This window comes from Aythya marila (assembly GCF_965140915.1).
Source record: "Aythya marila genome assembly, chromosome: 18".
Classification (NCBI taxonomy): domain Eukaryota; kingdom Metazoa; phylum Chordata; class Aves; order Anseriformes; family Anatidae; genus Aythya; species Aythya marila.
Window position 1 is genome coordinate 3,206,833 of NC_139059.1, and position 19,988 is coordinate 3,226,820.

The 19,988-nt window shown below is 36.6% G+C and overlaps 1 protein-coding gene across 4 annotated transcripts in view; it reads right to left on the reverse strand.

Moving 5' to 3' along the window:
- CEP112 (centrosomal protein 112) overlaps nt 1–18,686 on the reverse strand; it is a 161,350-nt gene extending 142,664 nt beyond the window's left edge. For 3 of the 4 annotated variants that reach the window (XR_014318731.1, XM_082774781.1, XM_082774783.1), the window contains exons 1-8: nt 18,549–18,686; nt 17,599–17,719; nt 16,438–16,628; nt 16,177–16,343; nt 9,954–10,050; nt 8,619–8,690; nt 1,994–2,041; nt 1,779–1,856 (exon numbers count right to left, since the gene is read on the reverse strand). Coding sequence is in view for 3 of the 4 variants with exons in the window: in XM_082774781.1 (XP_082630907.1) it covers nt 1,779–1,856; nt 1,994–2,041; nt 8,619–8,690; nt 9,954–10,050; nt 16,177–16,343; nt 16,438–16,628; nt 17,599–17,698 (753 nt within the window). In the remaining variant the exon portion in view is untranslated. The remainder of the gene's footprint in view (nt 1–1,778; nt 1,857–1,993; nt 2,042–8,618; nt 8,691–9,953; nt 10,051–16,176; nt 16,344–16,437; nt 16,629–17,598; nt 17,720–18,548) is intronic. The other variant, XM_082774782.1, reaches the window with a different exon arrangement.
- Nucleotides 18,687–19,988: the final 1,302 nt, after the last annotated feature.

The window sequence follows — 19,988 nt, forward strand, 5'->3', positions numbered from 1 at the left end:
GTTTATGAACAAAGGTCTAAAGGTTAAAAGCAAAAAACCACAGTTATCCTATTTTATGTTCTACTACAAAGAGGTTGAAAACAATTAAAGGTTTACAAAAGCTCTTGTACAGCACTCCTTCTGTTAATACATTTACATTCTATAAATGAAAAGACTTTATTCTTAATTGAGCTTCACAAACAAAATAAGATGAAAACACATTTAAGTTTTCTACTTAACAGCGCACACATGGGATTGTGAAATTTTCTATAGCCTTTCCAGTTTAAACTACCCCACTGTAGAGTAACATTAGGAAAAAGTACTGGATTTTTACTGCGTGGTTTAGAGGATTTTTTCACAGAACTAGAAACCCATTCACCGAGTACTTTATGTTGCTTCTTGGCATGCATTTTAATTTGTTTAATTTAAAAATACTATTTAAATGACAACATCATACTTACAATTTATTATTTAGTCTATTTTCACATCTTATGAAACCTTGCCTTGTCTCACCCTGAGGCAATGGTGGTTTGAAGACAGTCAATACAAAAGAACAGTGAGTGTTAGAACAGTACAGAGAAAGTGAAATATATGTGTCATGCAACTGATGGATGTCTGCTTGTTTACGCGTCACATTAGACTTCCAGCCATCAACATAAAGCAGACTTTCATATTCATTGTTAATAAAATAATGCAAGTATCTGCAAACCAGATTTAGCCTCCCTTGTGTCTCAGTTAAAGATGCTTCTGAATTGTCCTTGAAATTAACGTTAGGACCCTTGTAATTCTTAAATGTTCTTACAAAATACCACGTAAGGGAGGGATGATTTCATGGTTTGCAGACGATGTCCCTTCCTTTCCAGCTCATGCATATTTGCAGTCCTATGTAGATTTAAGTACTTTTGGATAGCTTGTTCCCTGCACGCACATGATTTACTTTTCCAATAGCAAATGACTAAAACCAGAAAATTGAAGCATTTGAAAAGAGAAAGAACGTGAACTGTTGTTTGGGTTTGGTTTTCCTCCTAATATATGTTGAATTTGCTTTACTGAAGTCTGGTTCACCGTCTTTCCAAAAAAAATATGTAATGCCTATGTGATTTCAGAAGAACCCATGTGCTGAATATAGCATGTTCAAGTTCCATCTCATGACTGATATACTAAATGAAATTGGTTTATGGCAAAAACCATAGGAATACAACTTATCAGGCCTTGAACTATGAAAACAGAAAAAAAATGATCACAAAACTATTTTTTTAATCTTAAAAGTTGAAAGTAAATAACATATGAGAGAATTAGATAGGCATGTTTTGATGCTGATCTTGCCAAATAACGTTCAAAAGAAATCGCAAAATGAGTAAAGGAGGACTGGAGCTAGATGAGGCAAACATAGAAAATATGTAGGCTTTAATAAAAACAAGTTTTATATGTGCAGATTCTTAGAGGTATATAAGAAAGTAAATACGCTAAATCCTTGTTAAGTTAAAGGTTCCATTGCTTCTGTTAAAAGCTAAGTTTAAAAAATTCCTAGATTTCACTTTTCCACACACAAAAAGTCCTTCGAAAGAATAGTCCATGTGCTCAGAAGGTCTCTTTTATTCCATTAATAATTGGGAAATACATTAAGTATTTAATGAAAAGCTTTGTCACTTCAGGGAAAAAAAATTCTTATATGAGATTTTCTGGTAGTACAAACTGCTTTGTGAATATTGAAATTGAGAAGAAAATACCCTAAATAGCTAATTTAGCTGTAATTCTCTTTTTTTTTTTTTTTTTTCCCAGAAAAAAAAGCGTCTTACCTCTTTCTCATGCATTTGAAACAGTGCCTGTTCATCACGAGAACTGCTACTTTTTCCTAGGCCAATTTTGGATGTTGTCTATTGAATGAGAAAAAGCAGATTCTAAATTCAGAGTAACAACTCCAAGTAAAAATCACTCCTAAACAGAAAAAAAATACTAAGCATGTTTGCCTGTTCTTACAAAATATGAAGGGAATATAAATGTAGATACTTACCAAAGACACTGGCATTGGTTTTTCCCGCAAATATCTTGGATTTTCTAGCTGAAAAACAAAGTTACAGAATAAGCAATCACATCAGCATTGCCTTCATATTTCTTAAAAAGACTAAAAAACAAGATTGTCTCTTTTATCATCTCTCGAAAAGATTCAAAAATGTTTGCAATAAAACTTTGAGTGCATAGTTTGAAAGATAATCTGTTTTAGCAAGCCTATACTTAACTCAGACACGGTATTGCTCAATAGAAAACCAACAAAATATTTAAGCATGCCTTTGGATGAATCTACCAGTTGAAGAACTTTTTTTCCCACTAGAAAGTTTGCAAATCTATTTGCACACTTAGTATGCAAATCAGAAACACGGTAATGTTTCTGCTGTTTCTAGATTCAAAAGGTAACATGACTCTAACCTAGAAGTTAAAAAGTTAGTTTCCCCGTGCATAATTCTTTCTCCTTTCAGAACATTTCAACACATTTTAAGAAAAGGATCAGAATTTAAATGTCCAATACCACACTAATATTTTTTTTTATGAGTTAGAGAAATAGACAATCTTCATGAAAGACTATTTTGTGGATATAATCTTGACAGCAAGTTTTAAAATTTTAGTTTCTTCATGCAAACGCATTTCAAATTGCGCTTACAGAGAAAATATCTGAAAATTGCATGAACTTCAAAATAAGAAAAACCTGGCTGACAGAAGTTACTTCAAAACAACTCAAAATTGCAAGTTTCAAAATAATTTCAAAAATTTTAATTGAAGTTCTGAGATCTTGAGTGATTTATCCGAATTTTGAAACATACCAATGACTTTGACATCGCTTAGATAACAGTCTACTAAACAGTTTGGGAGGATTTGCTGCGCTGATTTCTTTGGTAAGCCAGCTGCAGTTTGGGTGAAAATTACATTTAAAAATTCAACTTTTCCAAACTCATGTGGTTGTAAAAATTCAATCTAAGCGTGTTTTAAAAGAATTAAGTAGCTACATATGTAGTTTATACCAAAAAAAAAGCCAAACACTTTATTCAATAAATTTTCATTTAAATTAGTGTAAAGTTATAGAAAATTTACTGATTACAATGACTTTAATCTAGCATTTTTGAAAGTTAGGAGTGTATTGAAACTGTATCCACATATGTAAGTCATAGAGACAAAACATAAGGAAATAATTCATTAACAGTACTGTATAATTAAAGCAGCTCTTTCAATCACTGTTTTTAAGAACTGAATACAAACCATTGTTCACAACCCACTTCCTCTATCTTTTTAATTTTCTCAGATGATAGGACTCAAACATCACATCACAGAGAATGCGTAATACCCAGGAATAGCTTTCAAGGGTATAATCTTGTAAAATGTGGCAGCGAGATTTGGAATGTGTTTGCGATACGTATCTTACAACATTTAGCCTTTTTTTTTCTAAAAAAATTAAAATGATCTATGAGGCATGGCAAATATCAAGCGCTTGCACTTTCTCCAGTACTATTAAATACATTTGTGAGTTGAATTTACCAGTGAAAAAGAGGCTTAATCCCTCTGAAATTTCAATTTGATACAGTATTATTCATTTCCTGTCCTAAAATATAATGTACAATTTCTATATGCTGTTAAAGAGTCGTCATATTTCACCCAGAAGTACTTGAAAATATTAGCATGTTATCATAGATGTTTACCTATATCATCAGAAATATTCATTAATATTGTTCATTGAAACTGAAAGTTTAACGTGTTTTTCTTTACTGTCAGAGTTTACTGAAACAGATACATTAGGTCTTCTTTCATATAAAGCTTTTTCTTTCTTTTTTTAATATACCACTATGACTGGCATGGCAAAAAACATGGGTAGACAGTAGTGAATAAAGGAATCTCCTGCATGCACTTACTAAAAAAAATTGTTAGAAGAGATTAGTGAGGAGAGAAATAGAGGGTGAGAAATAGAGGAGTAAGAACATCATGAAGTGCAAGTCCACAGAACGTATATAATAATAGAAAAAAATCAAGGGTGAGATGGAAACGCAAAGGCGAAAAACCTGTAATACAGAAACTTTAGGATTTTCTTTAGCCTACACATTTGTACCTGCAATGCTATTTCATATCTGACATTCTCCAACTGCAGTAGTATTATGCTCTTCCTTCTAACTCACTTGGTTTCCAGCTCATATTGCATCTGCCCTGCAAGCCAAACCATTGTCTACAGACACCCAGCATTGAAGAAGGCTTGCCAAAAGCTCAAGGTTAGCTCCCTGACCTTGCTCCCCGGAAAACCGGGCAGCAGATAATCCCAAACACCAAAAGCCTTCATCATTACCAGGTGGACTTCTGAGAAGGCTAAGGCTGCAGAACTGAATTTCAAAGGCATAGATATTTTCCAAAAGTCCTCTATTGGAGGGAAAAAAAAAAAAAGGTCACCCTTTACTTTCACTTTTTCAAAAGCTAGAAATTATTGTAAATATTTATGATTAATTCAAATACTTTATCTGACCATGAAATTACGCTGTTTACAGTCTAAATAGCTAAGGTATATCTTACTTGTTTATAAGAAAGAAGGAAAATGTGTCTCTAATACTTTGTACGGCCTAAGTCTTGCATTTTTTGATTTTGTAACAGCAGCCATATGTGCTTTGAAGTTTAATGTTCCCACTTTGTTACTTGTTGTGGATTATATCCACTTAAACTGATCTGTAAACATTTAATGTCTCAACATTCATTCTTTTCATGCTGGTCTTCTGCAAAACTTCTTGTTCTCAAAATTATACCACATTAAAGAGGGAATATCACAATAAAAAATGCCCAAAAAAGAAAAAAAGCTTGTATTTATGAGAAACATGCAAATTTAAAAATAATAAGCAAAAGGTCAAAGACAAACCAAAATACATATGTATGAAACTGAAGGGCTGCCATGAGAAGAACAGTAAATCATATCATGCTTTTTTAAGAGTATGAACCAAATAAATGTCATCATGAAAGACATCTTTATTTGAACTAGAATTGAACTCTAATTTGTAAATACCACTTCTTAATAAAAAATGACATTTTGAATCTCTTTGTAGAAAATATTTTTGTTTCTCCTGTTCTATTGGGCAGTTAGACAACAAATCATTTTTCAATTTGTGAGGACTGCCATGATCACCCTCCAGTACTCAAGCCTTCAGAAACCAGTAAATCCTGGTGTTGGGAGGGCTATAGATAATCAGATTCCCATTAAGAGGGGAGAAAAAAAAATCTACTTTATGAAAACATATGCTCTTAATTCGTGAAAATAAGGCAGAAATCCAGCATAAAAACAGATTCCAAAACTGAATTTGAGATAAGTTAACCATAATTTTTAACTTCAATATTCTCAATTGCCATTTATTTTAACAACAGATAGCAGATAAAACTATGTATTTTTAAAGTATACTATTTTAAAGCAATGAAAGCCATGAGCGAAACATTCATTGGAAAAGTAAATTGAGCTAAAATGGTTCCACATAATAGCAACGACAGTGCAGAAAAAGCCTAAGTTTGAGCACTAAGCACTTCCACAAAACTCATCCTCAGACTGTCAACTACATTTTACCCTTGGGGCTGAAAACAGCATCCAGGCTTTCTACCAGTCACAGTCCAGAAACGTATACCAGAGCTTCTGCTCTTTTGACACAGTAAATATCACAACAAGGACTATGGTAATGTTATGCTTTCATTCTTCCCCTTCCGAAGTCACATTTTGTTCTTCAGAAGATGTTTATCAAGGTCTATTTGTCTTCAATAATACACAATTGTATCTTATTACTGTTCAGCAATGGAGTCAGAAGGTATGTTGTATATATTAAGATGCAGGAAAAAAACATTTAGATCAGCAGGCTTGTTGTACATTCCCCCTCTAAGCTCCTTCAAAGACAAAATGTGATTGTTTTCAAAACAAGGATGGAAAAACACACATGAAAGAGTTAAGAACACTTCAGATTTTGAAATGGTAAACAACTAAACTGAACCTTGCCCTAAGTTCTTACTTTAATCTAGCAAACCCAGCCAGCCAGCATGTTCCCTACAGAAATAACTGCTGAGTAGCTTCAGGAAATTTGAGTAAGGACATTCTTATCTAACATCATAATTTGTAGGGAAGTTCACTTTAATGCTGCTTCTGCAGTCTTAGTGGAAGGACATTAAAGCACATAAAGATTGTTTGTCAGCATGGAAGTTGAATTTATTTTTTGAAGTCACAACACCACTTGGAGTTCACTGTGGGAAAGTTTTTACAGTGTTGCTGCCCTCCAACACCACAACATATACAGTAGGTATGTTTATAGTAAGCAGACAGACTAAGAAACCAAACAAAAGATAATCAAATGGTTTGTACAAAAATGGTTGAGCTTAACTAGACTGGAAAGACACGGGCAGATGTGAACTAAGTACACAAACCAGGCATATCATACACTGCTGCTGTAGCCACCCAAGAACTCTGTGTTTGCATCTACTTTAACCCTGTATTATATATAATTTCTCCAAACAGGAGAACATATTTCAAGCCACTGACCATAGAACTTCTTCGGCTTCAGTCCTGTTAAACCTTTATTATGCAATAACGTTTGCCATGATTAATCTTTCTGTACAAGACCTGAGCATCCAAATTCTTTGGACTGAAGATTGTACATCGCTTCTGGTAAAAGGATTTTACCAGATTTTCGCTTCTGGCCGAATTTCAATAACGAAAAATGATGTTCTCCCTGATTAAAAACCCCTTTGCTGTTTCCCCAGGGTACAATCTCTTTGTATGCTTTCCACCTAAGATGAAGCACTGAATTTCCTGGGACGTTTAAAAGACTGGCTTTGTCACACCTGAAATTGACTACAATGACAAATGAAACCATACCAGAAGCATTGTGAAAAAACCTAAGTAGGTTGGGTAAGAATATACAGGGGTCTAATTCATTGTTATTCTGCTACATAACTTACATTTTATATCCAAAAATTGTTTGTGTACAACCTACAAGTTTAGCGAATGCTAGAGGAAAACAGAAAGCAGGTTTCTAAGGAAATAATTCTCTTATTCAGCAAGCTTATTTTCCTGACACTACATATATTTTATGATATTTAGTTACTTCTCAAGAAATAACTAAAGGGAAGGTGAGGATGTCCCATTTATGAAGTACACTATATTTGCAACAGCATGCAGAAATTTATTGGCAGTTGTTAATAAAATATGATAGTTGAGGAGTTTTTAAATATATTCTAACATAGCTAAAGAATAACAAAGTAAGTTCAAAATAACAGCATGGCCAAAGATTACTTGAATTTGTCTAAACTTCTGGCTCTGACACTTTTCCTTTCAAACAACAAAACTATTTTTTCTTTTCTACATTGCAAATGCAACTTCAAGGCATGAACGCTTCATAGTCCCACATCGGTTTAGATAAGAGTCAATAAGGCTAAGAAAAACACATTTTATAATGTATTTAAAATTAGCTAGTTTTAGTATTCATTATGTGAAAAGCAAATTTAATCACAATCAAAACTCAACTTTTTTAAAAAACATTTAACCAAGAATGCCTAGAATACAAAGAACTTGAACAATAAAACATTTGATAGAGATAATCAGAAAATGCTGCAAGGCAAACAAAAAAAAAAAATCTTATTACTCGTAAGAAGCAACAATATTAGCAAAGTGATGCAAGTTTTACTTTTCATGTAGGAAGTTATTACTGTTAACAACAAATATCTGAACTCTTCATAATACAGTCTGCTAAGCCTTGGCCTCTCTGCTTAGTAGAGAAAGCACAGAATTTACCAAAACTTTTCACGCTATTTTTAATTAAAATTTAAAATATCTGAGCTACTGATGTAGGCATATCATAAAAGTAAAAACACATTAGAACCACAAGCAGCAACTATAGTGCAATGTTAAATTCAGTACGTGACCTTAGAAATACATGACCTACATAAGGATTTCATGTTCCCCATAATAAAACTCATTATATTCCTAAATGTAACCACACTTCTGTTCCTCCATGTTTTTAAATTACTCTAATTTCTCCATCAAGTTTTTTTGGAAACACCTCTGACTCCTACTCAAGGAATTTTTGAGCTTTCCTATTTTCTCCATCAGGAACAGCCCACTGCCTGGACTAAGATTCTAGTTATTAAAAGGGAAGAAAAGAGATTAACGCACTGAAAAGCCTCTTGAACCTTGCCAATGGGAGGCAAAGCCTAAGCCATCAATACAACTCAACATTTTTGGTTAAAAATTTTATATTTCTATATTTAAAAAAAAATAAAAACAAAAAAATTACACACAGAAAGCCAAGCTCTTATTTATACTAACTTAAATTCAAAGTAATGCTTTCAAGTTTGCTAGAGACAGTCTTTGTTTCTACCAGAGTATGGCATCTGGTTTTGACCATCAGGTATTATTTTCATTGACTTATCAGTAAATATATTTAAATTATTTCTGCGAAATAAGACATTTGAACGTTTTTTTCCTGTTCATACTACATATATTCATTATTAGCCTTTTCGAGCTTTATAATTTCATTTCTGGAAGACTGACTCCTACACAAAATTTTGATGACTAAATTCAGTGATGAAAACTCTTTAGTAATATAGCCGAAATTTCAAGCTAATAAGTAATGCACTTCTTATTTTACCCCGAGATTCCAACTATTGAGACGTGCTTCGAGGTCACTGTCATCCAAAGCAGTGGTTTTTTTATGATGGTCCTGGAACACAAAAAGTCAAACGAAATATCAGAAGAGCTGAGAGAGGCATAGTGCAAATAAAAGCTTTTCATTAAATTTGGCAATGCCTACTCTGCTCTTCCTAACTGTGTCATGGTACTTGTCACAGCTTTAATCTAAATAGCTGTTACCAGTAGCATACTGTGCTAGAAAGGAGTTCAGAGGAGGATGAATCACCCTCCCGCCTCACTTTAATACAGCTCTTTATTTTACTTACTAATTCCAAAGCAATGGCCTCCTCTACACAGGGTGCGTTCACAAAAATAAATAAGACAAAACTCCATTCTTCAGGGAACACACTCTAGAAATGAGCCATGCTTAACTGTCTTTGGCAGCTGATGGGAGAGCCATACAAGCTTCCAGTTTGACCTACTTGCCGTTCACTTCCTCCAGAGTTCTTAGTTGTGCCCAGTAAAGAAAAGTAAGAACAGTCTATATGAATTGCTAACAAGTCAATAGCCCACTCCCAGCTGCAATTGTTCTAAGCTGTTCCTCTGATACAATCAAGAAATAAACGTGGACAGATCTAGAATATACGTACATCAAATAAAATATTTCATGGAGGTGTGGGACCTATAATTGATGCACTGACTATGATGAAGAAACTAGAAGAGATGGACTTCTCTGAGGTAATGAATACTGGATTTTAAAAGGCTACAAAACACATTTATAAAACAGAACAGTAACATCATATGTTTTAATAGCTTTAATTTTTCAGGAGTAATTTTTAGTTTTAAATGCTTGCTGTCATACAATACCATTAAATAGTTTGGACTAGAAGAGTTTTACTTGAAGTCTGACTGCTGTCTTTCAATCAGTTATAATGCTAGTTGTTGAGAGTTTGATAAAACAAGCTGTCCAAAGTTCACTCAAAGGTCAGCTATCATTAAAGAGAACCAAATCCATCTATGCAGATTTTTTTTTAAATCTATTACTGCAAATACAAGATGATATCAATACAACCAATTTGCAAATCCTGTGGATAACAGCACATCTAACACGAAACACATTATACTAAACACAGCTCAACCTTTACGATGAATTGAGAGTATCCTATCAGAATTTTTTTCCTGTGCACAGAGGACAGATTCTGATGACCTTTAGTCTATGTCACTTCTTCCTAAATATCTCCATCTGTACACAGGGATCATGACTCATGCAATTGGAAATAACAGCTTTACAGGAATATATAAAAAGAACTCATTGAAACTACAGCAGGTTTTATTACGAGGAGAAGCATCTTACAGACAGCGATGCAGCTAGGTTATCTTCATCTGTCCGGTGAGGAGGGCTTGTAGACTGTGATCTTAATGTTGGCTTTCCATTGAACGTGAATCTCTCCCTGTTGTTATAACAAGAGTAAGCAGAAAGAAAATAATTTTTAATACTTGTGGCACACAACAGAGCTTACCCTTAATAAGATCCTTTCTACAACAGTAGATGATTATCCAGATGTAAAGGTCAAAAATAGTATATACGTATATATGGTATATTAAGAGGTGGTTTTTGCACTTCTCAGTCACTACAGTACCCAACACCTCTCAACAGATTTTAGAATAAACCTAAGTTCACCAAGAGGGCTGATTTAGGAGAACATGTTGTTAAGACAAAATTCCTAAGCACATGAGACAGCATGGGATGCTGTCTGACAACTCAGAGAACAGAAAAGGAACGATGATGTTGGTTGTCTGCACCACAGGGGAGATTAGTCTGGGAACTACTAAAAATGAGGTTAGATCAAGGTATACCTTCATGTAACATACAAACCTGAAGACAAGGACAAGAACCACACAAACAGCTCAACAGAAAAGCAATGACTTGAAAGGCCAGGGTGAAGAGTAACATGTGAAAGAAACAAGTCGTATATACTACCGTAGTTGCACCTCATTTCAGCTCTCTTTCAGGGACTATAGCGATATACACGGGAGGGACAGTGAGAAAAGCCCCGCAAGCAATACAGGATATAGTACAGAATAAACAAGTATTCTGTCCAGTACAGAAAAAAAGGAGACAAGGATGCTTTGAAAATGCTATTAATACAAAGCATTTGCACAAGAGGTCTCACGTAGCAGAAGATAACTGTCATTCATGAACCTGGACAAGAGATGCCTCCCAGTTACAGAACAATGAAAGAAGAGAACAGCAGCACAGAACAAAAACAACACAAGAACTGTAAAAGTTTGTTAAATAGGTTGATACAGCAAAGGATCCAAAACAGTAGCAGAACACCCTTCAGCATATACTTGGGTGTCAATTCCATATGTATTAAAGTAATTAAAGACTCCTGTTAAGTCAATCCACCTTCCTGTGACTAGCTACATAGTATTAAAATCAAGTCAGACCATTAAAATGCCTTTCATTCTTTCCATCCAGCAGAAATTTAGACTATAAGATATGCCAAAAGACACTGAGATGAATTAAGTGTTTATGAAGTGAAAGACAACCGTTGGATGTACAATATAAACTAGTCACTTCTAGGAAGACATACACAAACTTCTCATGAAGCACACCAGCCCAGCTTTCATCAGAACAGCAGGGAATTGTGAAATATAACAACTGGAAGCATATCTTCCCTTCTAGCAGCAGTAAATACGAGCAACATATATGGACGCAGAGTAACTATTACGAGCAGTAAAACAGATAAGTTTAGTTAGAAAAGAGGCAAAAAAGCTGAAAGGAAACATAGTAATACAATGACTTTCTCTAGCATTCTAAATCATACATATCTTACCAGAATTTAATTTTATGTGCTAGTAAGATGATTTTGTGTAAAGATTTGTTGTCTTTCACTGCAAGTCTGCACTTTTATCAAAGGACTTTTCCAAACTACATTCAGGTTATCAAGCAATTAACGTTTCATTCATTTAAAACCAGAAAGAAAAGAATTCATGCTCCGATCATTGAGAGATTAAGGACTATAGATAAATATCCAAACCAGACAACAAGCTACCTGTAATATTTTTAAACTGGAAAAAGGAATGAAGAAAATTAGATATAGTCCTAGTTCTGCACTTGCTAGTTTGAAAAGGAACTGAAAGGAAGTCACTTTCTCTCTATAAACAAGCTCTGCAAAGACCACTAAGGATGGACTGCAATTCTGCTCATTCCAAATGTATACCACCCATTCACTCCCTTTTGCTTTCTGCTATTGAGTCAGCCTCCAGAAAGCACACGATGTTATGTAAGATTATTTATTTTTCCTTCCACAGCAGGTGAGTGAAGAACGGTCAGGCCTGACGCTAGCTCTGTGACCTGCCTCAACAAAAACCGAACTAGCATGGGAGAAGGAAGCAATTTGCTGCTAATAAAAGAGATTAGTAAATAATTTCCTACTAGGAACAAAGTAAGGGAAACTCACTGGTTCTTCCCAGTATAGCACAGCCACACACTAACCTTTAACAATGTTTTTGTGGCATAATCTGTAACACTACAAACATACAGTAGAATTTTCCTACAGTCAGAAGGGGGTCAGATTTTTGTCCAAACCTAACCATACATTACTAAAACCTGTTCTCTCAAGTTTCAAATTAAACATGCAGCTTTCTAGCACCTTCTTGCTTGGTCTTAGACAAATCTGACTTGGAAGTGGAGCATACGTATTTTTTATTTAGCCAGATAAGCAGCTTCTTATGTAAAAAGGCAAAATCTTCACACATAGCATGTATACTGTAAGATAAAAATAACTGAACAAAGCTTCTCCATTTGTCTGCTTCCTTTAGAGGAGAAAATCTCAAACAAACATGAAGAAGTTATTCATAAGCATTTCTCACTGGCATATCTGTTTTGCCTTGAGAAAATGTTTTAGCCCATCTGTAAGAATTAAGTCATGGTTGGAACATAAAATTTCCATCAAACTAAATATATCACACGCTTCTGGACGCAGCTTTCCTAATACATGTTCTGAAGTAGTGAGGCAAGTAAAACGTAACAAGATCCCCATCTGCTGGCTCCTTACAAACTGCAGATTCCAGAAGATTTTTTGTACTTAATCTCTTTACTTGCACTGATGGCACGTTCAAAACTAAAAATTCAAAGAAAAACACAATCCTAATATAGACGCTTGCAAATAAGTATTAAAGAAACTATCCCCATGAAACATAATATCTGAAACATTCACCTGCAGTGTTTCTTCCCACATAACTCATGCATTTAACATAGTTTCTCACTGCCTTAAAGATTAATTCTTGTTAATCTACAGGGACATCAAAATTTGCAACTGCCAACACAAATTCACGTTTCCTTGTACACAGTTCCATCCTCAGCTTGAGTACACATCAGCAAAACCATGCCTATAGCGCTAGGTTTCACTTCCAGAACTCATTACTGCTGGCATGGTATAATGGGCAACATGGGTCTCCTGGAAACTTACCAGAGCCTTGGAAACCAACTGTTGATCACCAACATAGATATTGCTGTAGTCCCACAGGGCCAAAAAAAAAAAAAAAAAAAAAAAAAAAAAAAAAAAAAAAAAAAAAAAAAAAATGAAATAAAGCTTCACTATCCTGCCCACATCTCAGGGAACTTTGCAAGACCTACCTAAATCCTGGGTTCAGATATGGAATGGGAAAAGGGGTCAGGCTTCCAATGTCCTACTATAATCCAGGAAGAGAAAAGAAAAAAAAAAAAAAAAAAGGTAAAGAACACAAGGGAGGGAGTAGGCAGGCCTGTGCCTCAGCCTTCCTCAGAAGTGGACAAGCACAAGCTGGATACAGAGGGAGGAGTATGCTGTCTCACATCCTATTCAAATAACACCCCAGCTGACACTACAAGTAAGGAACTCAGAGCAATTAGATGCTCTTTTTTTTTTTTTTTTTTTATGCTGCAAACATGGCATGGTACAGGAATCAGTGCCAGAAGTTCTATTAAGAAGATTTATTAGAAGTAATAAATCTGTATCAGCACAACTCCACACTGTTAGGCCTGAATGATATTTCAGCATGGTCATATCAGAGCACTTGGGTATGAGCAAACAGAAGATCCCTTAGTATTAACGTTGTAGGACTTGGAAATAGGACTGATGCTCTTTAAATGACTGTTACCACTGCATAATTAATGGATACATAAGAGGAAAAGTTTTGAGATACTGAATATTAACATGACATAACTTGCAAGTGCCTGTCACCTGCAAAAATGACAGCTGAACTATTTGAAACTGCAAGACTCAGCACTGTGATAGAAGGAACGTGAAATGTGCACTATAAACATAATTAACTATGTTTTAAGGACAATTATAACACTTATGAAAAATATAACTGAACACATCAAAAAGCTTTAGACTTCTGAAACAAAACCTATGAGCATATTTCTAACGCAGTGAAACCAAACCAGAGGTTTCACACAGAATGAGAGCAAACACTTCCTCTTGTACAGAGCTTACTTAGGGTGTGAACATAATCCAGAGCTACCTATAACAGTGCTTTTTTCTGCAAGGATTTGAGAGTTTAAACATTAACTAAAACGTCAAAATAAGCAAACAAAAGGCAATTCCATTCATGACTGAAATGCAGCTATGTAAAAATGAACATAAAACTCGATCATTAGTACAAAGTAGCACTATATAAGAGAAACTGAAGGAAAGGAAATATTTAAGAATAGAATATAGATAAAGTTTACCAAAGATTCAAAGTAGGACAGAAAAAAAAAGCCTATGATTTTCCACAGTGTTCACTGACCAGCATGGCACATCTTTGATACTAGAGACATTTTTCTAAGCCAAAAGGAAACCAAGACTTAATAACCTGATACATTTTACCCCTTTACCTGCTTGCTTTCTAAATTGGATAGAAAACAAAGAAGCTCTATAACCAACTGACTGGAAATACAGACGCTGCTTAAGCTTGCTGCACTTGCAAACCTACAAAGAGGCTGTCCAATGGATTGCAAGAACAAGATACAGCTACAAATACTCAGGATTCTGATGTACAGCTTCAGATGAACAATACTTAAAATTTTGTGTTACCCTAATGACAAACATGCAAGATATAGGCAAAGAGAGTGCTAGTCGTCAACACTGCATGATGTAAATCAAAATATATTAAATCAAACTCAATGAGAGAATGAGAGACTGTACAGATAAGGACAAACTTATTGCTAACAATCCCACAGACAGCAGTTCTGAGTCTTTATCCTCAAGTTCTGAAAAGTACAGCTTCTGACCTGTAAAATAAGATTCAAAAGACTAATGAGAAAAATAAATTCTGCTATTTCCTAAAGAAGCCATCATGAAACACAGGACAAACAGGCCAAGAAGTTTTTATTAGAAGAATTATCACACTTGCTAGAAGATGTATCAAATACATTTTTCTTTTTATGCTTTTCTTTCTTTGTCACAGAACAACAAAACTTGCTGATCTTCAGGGATCCACTACTCAATTTCCTCCAACTTCTGACCGTGAACAACAGAACATTCTTTAAATCTACCATCTGTATGCTTATTCCTATTTTTATTCTCTCTATAGAAAAACTATTAAAAACTATTTTACATGAAGTTCCTTGCAGCATTATCATCTTAGAACATATTTTAAAAAAATATTATACGGTTGCTTTCCCCAAGTTCTTTGTCATTTGCATATTGTATGTTCCTTTTATTTTTAACTAAACGGAAACAGTGAGGATTGATCTACCTCAGCTTCATTAGTTAATACCACTCTTGTATGCTGGTGTACAGAAACTGGAAAGAGAAGACTGTGCAAGAACTCCAGGGGAACAATAACTGTTCTGATCTACTTCAAGAAAAACGTGGCCTGAGAGTCTTCATCTACATCGTCTTTTACCACATCACTCTTCCTTCCTGCCTGTGCATTTGTCTGTGCTTCCCTCTCCCAATTAAGTACTTTTGTATGAATTTTGTCTCTTGCCTTGTGACCACTGTGCTTTGCCACCATAATATCTGAGGTCTGAAAAACATAATCAGAGTATCAGCTTATTTGATAGCTGTTTAGAATGTCAGAACAATAGCTATTATCTACTTCTGAAGTCTACAGAGGATACACTATTACCACAAAGTGAGATAAGAATGTTGCAATAATATGGACAGAGATCATTTAGGAAATTAGCTCTTTGGGCCATCTATGAGTTGCCCATGGTAATCATCAGACCAAATCACTATAAAGCCTTCTCTTCAGGCACTGCTAAATTTTCCAAACTGTTTGCCCTATTGATTTTCCATACTGTCTGTAACTATAAGGAGAATAAAAGGAAGGGGAGAGGATAGAACTGTGAGATTTGGAAGATGACTTACAGGAAGTGAACATAGCAGAGGAATGAAATAACAGGAAAAAGAAGAAAAACAGCAATCATTAAGATAAAAGCTATTAATGAAATTTCTGTTCATAAAGTACGAGTACTGTATTCAACATGAGTCCATGAGAAAGTGTAATAAATTCAAATTCAAACATGCAGAGCTTATCAACCAAGTATACGTTAAATATGAATCAAATACTGAATAAAGCAAATGAAGAAATCTTACCCATATGTAAGTGATGTTGCTAGAGATAATTCTTCTTTAGAAGATATTTTCGACAATTCCTCACGTCTGGATTCACTGTTTCCTAGTTCTCCCATAACCCAGTCAGGTAAGCAGTCTGGGCTACTACTCCGAACTCTTGGTGAATTTGGTTCATCAAAATAAATCGACTGTAGTTAAAAATACATACAAAATGTATCAGAGACTTTAAAGTATTTTCAGAATACGATTAAGCAAATTTAACTGATAAAAAGTTACACTCACCATATATGAAGGTAAAGTTTTCAGTATTCCTGGTTCTGGTTTGTGTGTAAAAGGACCTTCTAGCAAACCCCGTTTCAGCATGTGGAGCAGAAGTTTTGCATATAAGTTCCGATTCTTCCTTCCCGCTACTCCTGTACCTGCTCCTGAGGGTTCGCATAGTTTTTTAATCCACAGTGCACATCTTTGTCGTTCTAAAATAAATTTTAAAAAATATTATAAACATATATGTATATAAAAGTACTATATGTCAGAGAAAATTGAACATGCAGAAAGAACAAAAGCCATTTCTGATCACCATTTTTTGTGGATGCTTACCTTCCACCCAAAAGTTTAAAGCTAAACCAACAAAAATCCCGAATGACTGAACCAAAGTACCTAGATTTAAAATAAGTCTTTAACAATAGCTCAGATTTCTCCGATTCAGAAATATTTTCTATAGATTCAAATTTACTAGAAGCTTACATGACTTCTAAAAGCAGCACGTTCAGATTAAATCTCTAATGATTACAAAGCCCACAGATGACAAAGATTTCTGAACTCCTTCATCTCATCAGGAACTGAGGGCTGTTGCTCACTGCAAGGTGATGTATGTAACTACAACATACAGCTTGTATAAGAAACAATATTTTATGAACATATTGAGTCTTCATTTGTTCTAAAATTCTCTACACAAGCATTGCTGCCAGATGATGAAACTACTTATATGATTAAATAGTCACAAACCAAAGCCTCAGCTTGTAGATTGCATGTATTTAATAATAATAAATTTGTTTCTAAGCACTAGCTTTATAAGACGTTATTTATGAATGACGCTTAAACCATCACAAGTTCCTAACCAAATTAAAAACTTCTAAAAAATATTTTCAATTTGGTAAATGCAATCTCAGAATTAATGCCTTTTAAAAGCTTTTAGTTTCTACTCATTTTTAAAAATGGAGAAACCAATATATTTATGCAAAATCACATTTACAGCCAAAAATATAATACACGTAAGTCCAAAAAATAATAGCAACGGCAACCTAATTTTTTTTTTTTTTGGGAGGGGGCAGGGGGTGCTCAACTTACAATACCTTGTAACATCAAGCATTACACGTAACAATTACCAATAACCTGGAGTTTTGTCATTAATGTTTCTCTACATATGCATTTTGCGACATTTACCTGACCTATGCTGTAGCTTTAGAACATGAGGCTTCATATCCACAACGCAGTGATCAAATTCTGCATCTAGTTTTTCCCACGTTTCCTCTTCACCATTCATTTTGAAAGAACGCAAAGCAACCTGCAAAATTATTCATATTGATGAGATTGAATACCACTATAGAGTGGTCTCTATTCATATTGGGCCAGGAGAAAAGGAAACTTTTTCATTCGATTCACGCAAAAATAACTGTGGTTTGCATTACAAATGACGTTCAATTAAACTTTCTACAAGAATATGTGTGTCTAGTTTTCAAAATAGTCAGCCACACAAAAAGGTATTCGGTAGGCATAATTTGTTAAAAACAGCACCTACGTTAATTTGTGTAATGGCTACGTTCATCCGAGTTTATCTTCCTTGTAATTAGCAAACTTGTAAACTTCTTTATTAAAAGGAAAAAAGAAACTGGAGGAAAAGCACTAAGCATACTTAGAAGTGGCACAACTAACGTACATTGGCAAAATATTAAATATCCCGTTAAAAGAAAAAGACAGCCAAAAAGGCTCTTTTTATCCAAGCTCTCTGGCTACAGAGCTCCTGGTGGGGTCAGGCAGGGTTCGCTGCGCCTTGCGGCTCCTGAGCAGCACCGGGATTTGGGAGGGCCGGGCCCAGCCCCACAGCCCAGCCCACCCCACCCTGCAGCCAGCCCGGGATTACAGCTCCGTCCCCGCAGGGTGAGAGCCGCTATTTCTTTATTTCTCCTCCTCCTGCGGGTGCCTCCCTGCGGTTTCACCGCGCGGCGCTGCCGCCTGTGGGGCTTCCCTGAGGGGACCTGCAGCGGCTGCCCCCCTCAGCGACACCTCCCGCGGTGACAAACTCGGAGGGACAGCCAGGCTGCTGCTCCCCCCCTGCCTGCTGTCACCCACACCGACCCCAACCGGCACCCCCGGTCCCCATCACCCCCTTTTACCTCGCTCTTTAACCCCGCAGCGCCCGGGCCCTGCCCTGTGGGGCAGCGGGCGCCCGGGGTGGCACCGCACGGGAAGGGCCGCGGCGGGGTCGGCGGCTCCCGGTGCCCCGGAGCGGGGCCAGGCCGGCGGCCAACGGTTCAAACCGACCCCACCCCCGCTCCCGGCGGCCTCCGCTGACAGCCGGCCCCGGCCTGGCCCCTTCCGTTTCCGCGCTGTGCCGCGGGGGTGGCCCCGAGACGCGATCGGTCCGGGCCCGGGCCCGGTGGAGGCCCCCCGGGGCTGGCGGCGCCCTGAGAGGGGAGCGAGGGGCGGGCGCGGCTGTGGAGGCCGCTGTGGCCCCGGCCTGGGGGCGCTGCTTCTGAGGGGATTTTTGGGGAGCGGGTGGGTTTGGGAGTGCCCAGAAGCACTGTGGCAATTTCTGCTTGTATTGCACGGAAAGGAAACGCATAAATAAAGATTTGGGGAGGGAAAGATATGTGCTGTGTTAAGAAACGCGGGCAGTGCCCGCGCACGCTGTGGTGTCCAGGGGGATGGATGTCGCCTTGTCACCACCTTCAGCTGCCGTCCTGGAGGCTGCCGCTGGCCCGAGCCAGCACTCAAAGTCACCACACCATCACCTTGTGGATTTCGACATGGGTGAATAAGCTCTTTTGGAAGCTGCTGTATTTCTAAATTGTGTAGGTGTGTCTCTAAGTTGTGCAGTCATCGCTGTGCCCAACACTCTTCCCCCAATGTACACACACATAAATACTGATCCCTGTTCATGCACACGCTGGTAACCCCAAGAGGGTCCAGCAGATTCTCTGATGGAGCACCAAGAGAGATGTAGGAGACGCCAGAAATTCCATGAGGTTCACTAAGAGCCTTGTTATGCAGATGTGCCAGGTGCTTCAGCACTGTGGTGGAGCCTGCTACAAAAACAAAGGTGTAAAAGGCGTGGGAGGCAACTCTGGGTTGGTTTGGCTGCCTTCCTTTGCTTATTTGTTGTAATTGTTGCTAGTTGGATATCAGCTGAAACTTTTTAGCTGTTGTTTGGTCCGCATCTTTGTTACAATCAAAACCAAAACACCTCCACTCAAAGCTTGGTGAAAAATGTTTGGCACTCTGAAATGGAAGGTCAGCAAATGAGAGGTAGCTTTTGAGTTCTGAGCGAAGTTTTTGTGGCTTCATAGTGGGTACCACTGAGCAGAGAAAATGACACTGAAATGGCAGGTGCAGGCCGAATAATTTCAGAGCCAATTTTAACTACATTTTTCCAATATTGCTAAGTAAATTTTGTTCAAGTATATCCTCATAGATAATAGATCAATTTTGGCTTCATCTTAAACCACTTAGTATGCTTAATATTGCTTATCTGTCTTACGAAGCTATCCTAAGGGCAGAAAAAAGGAGAGAGTGTTGTGGGGAGAAAAAACAAACAAAAAACCTGAAAAGTCCAT